Source organism: Pyxicephalus adspersus, chromosome 10 (assembly GCF_032062135.1).
Source record: "Pyxicephalus adspersus chromosome 10, UCB_Pads_2.0, whole genome shotgun sequence".
Lineage (NCBI taxonomy): Eukaryota > Metazoa > Chordata > Amphibia > Anura > Pyxicephalidae > Pyxicephalus > Pyxicephalus adspersus.
The window spans coordinates 56,952,116-56,953,824 of record NC_092867.1 but is presented as its reverse complement, the minus strand read 5'-3'; the positions used below and the strand labels follow the sequence as shown (position 1 = coordinate 56,953,824).

The 1,709-nt window shown below is 42.4% G+C and overlaps 2 protein-coding genes across 2 annotated transcripts in view; both read right to left on the bottom strand.

Moving 5' to 3' along the window:
* The window catches only part of LOC140339075 (uncharacterized), a gene marked incomplete in the record, with an annotated part of 48,685 nt that extends 47,521 nt beyond the window's left edge, over positions 1–1,164 (bottom strand). The window contains 1 exon segment of the mRNA XM_072423623.1: positions 1,027–1,164.
* LOC140338890 (uncharacterized) overlaps positions 199–1,709 on the bottom strand; it is a 4,012-nt gene continuing 2,501 nt past the window's right edge. The window contains exons 2-3 of the mRNA XM_072423209.1: positions 1,626–1,707; positions 199–1,254 (exon numbers count right to left, since the gene is read on the bottom strand). Of these exons, the coding sequence (XP_072279310.1) occupies positions 347–1,254; positions 1,626–1,707 (990 nt within the window). The 3' untranslated portion in view covers positions 199–346. The remainder of the gene's footprint in view (positions 1,255–1,625; positions 1,708–1,709) is intronic.

Genomic DNA, 1,709 nt, shown 5'->3' with positions numbered 1-1,709 from the left:
CGAAAAATACGGTAGTTTAATTTTGCCTAATTTTCATGTTTCATCAGTTTTCTATGAGGTTATTATTGAGGTCAATATTTCAAAAACTAGAGCCAATCTGGCAAAAACGAGATACCATATTTGTAATCTGTGCATCAAACTTAACCTAAAATGACTTTAATCTGTTTAGCAAGAAAATGTTTGTTGACCAGTGTAATATTTGGAGAATTGCATTGTACCCAACATTGGGGTTCCATTTTATTTTATTTTGAGGGATTAAAAAAATAGAAAGTGCAACATTTATCATATGTGTCAGCTCTCTCTTTATATAAATATCTATGAAATGTCTTCATACTTCGAGGTGTCTTCAGTGCAAATCGTTTCCAGTAATGACGCTGGTGCAGTGTTTCTTCTGGTGTCTAAGAAGATCCCTTTTCTGAAGGAACCGTTTCCCGCACTCGGAACATGAAAAAGGACGTTCACCCGTGTGTATCCTCTGGTGTCTAAGAAGATACGTCTTCCACGGGAAACTCTTTCCGCACTCAGAACATGAGAAACGATGCTCGCCTGTGTGACTTCCCTGGTGTCTCAGAAGGTCTCCTTTCTCAATGAAAGATTTCCCGCACTGTGAACACGAAAAAGGACGTTTTCCCGTGTGCATTTTCTGGTGTCTGAGAAGATTTCCTTTCTGAATGTAAGATTTCCCGCACTCTGAACATGAAAAGGGACGATCACCTGTGTGGATTCTCTGATGTCTCAGGAGGTCTCCTTTCTGAGTGAAACGCTTACCACATTGTGAACATGAAAAAGGACGATCGCCGGTGTGAATTCTTTGATGTCGAAGTAGGTCGCCTTTCTGAATAAAACATTTGCCACACTCTGAACAGGAAAAAGGACGTTCACGTTTTCGTTGTTTCTCCTGTACAGGAAGGTCCTGTTTGCAAGTCGAGTTTCTGCAATCTGAGCAGGAGAAAACACCCTGACTTGTGCAGACTCCTTTCCATATGAAACATTTCCCGCACTCCGAACACGGAATGGGATACTCACTTGGGTGTGACGTTGGGTCTATAGCAGAAGATGAGTGGGGATTCCCGTTAGACAATCTCTGAGGATTAGAGAATTCTTCCAATCTATTTGGAGAGCCCAGTCTGTGATGGATATGGCTACTAAGATGGTTTACTGCTGGAGAATACTGTGTGATGCCTTTATCTTCTGTGTCATAACTGAAATACACACCAAGATGTTCCCTCGAGTAACTCTGCACAGCACCCCCACCTGTGGGATAATAAATACATTTCATGATGGTGTCATTCGCTTCCTCTCCAGTTGCCTCAACTTACACTGTTCTCCCCGGACCCTTCTAGTCGGGTGCACCACCCAGCACTTTTCAGTAACCACCAAGCTGTTTTTGGGGGATTACGAGAAAGGTGGGTCACAATACACGTGCCAGTTTTTGGGGAAAACACAGACTTGGATCACTTTAAAAACATGACCATGACCGCTTTATGACTGTTTGCAACTGGAGATGTGCTGAACTACAAAATTATTCTTACAAGGTTACTTCTGTAAATCTAATTGGAACCTCTGTAAAGCAGCCACACAGAGTACTGGGGGTCCTGGAGGCCTATTGATTGATTATTACTCACCTGAACTTATATCCAGAGAAGGTTCCTCTTCCTTAGTGATTATCCTTATTTCCGTCTCCTGACTGACTGACTCTACACCCCTCT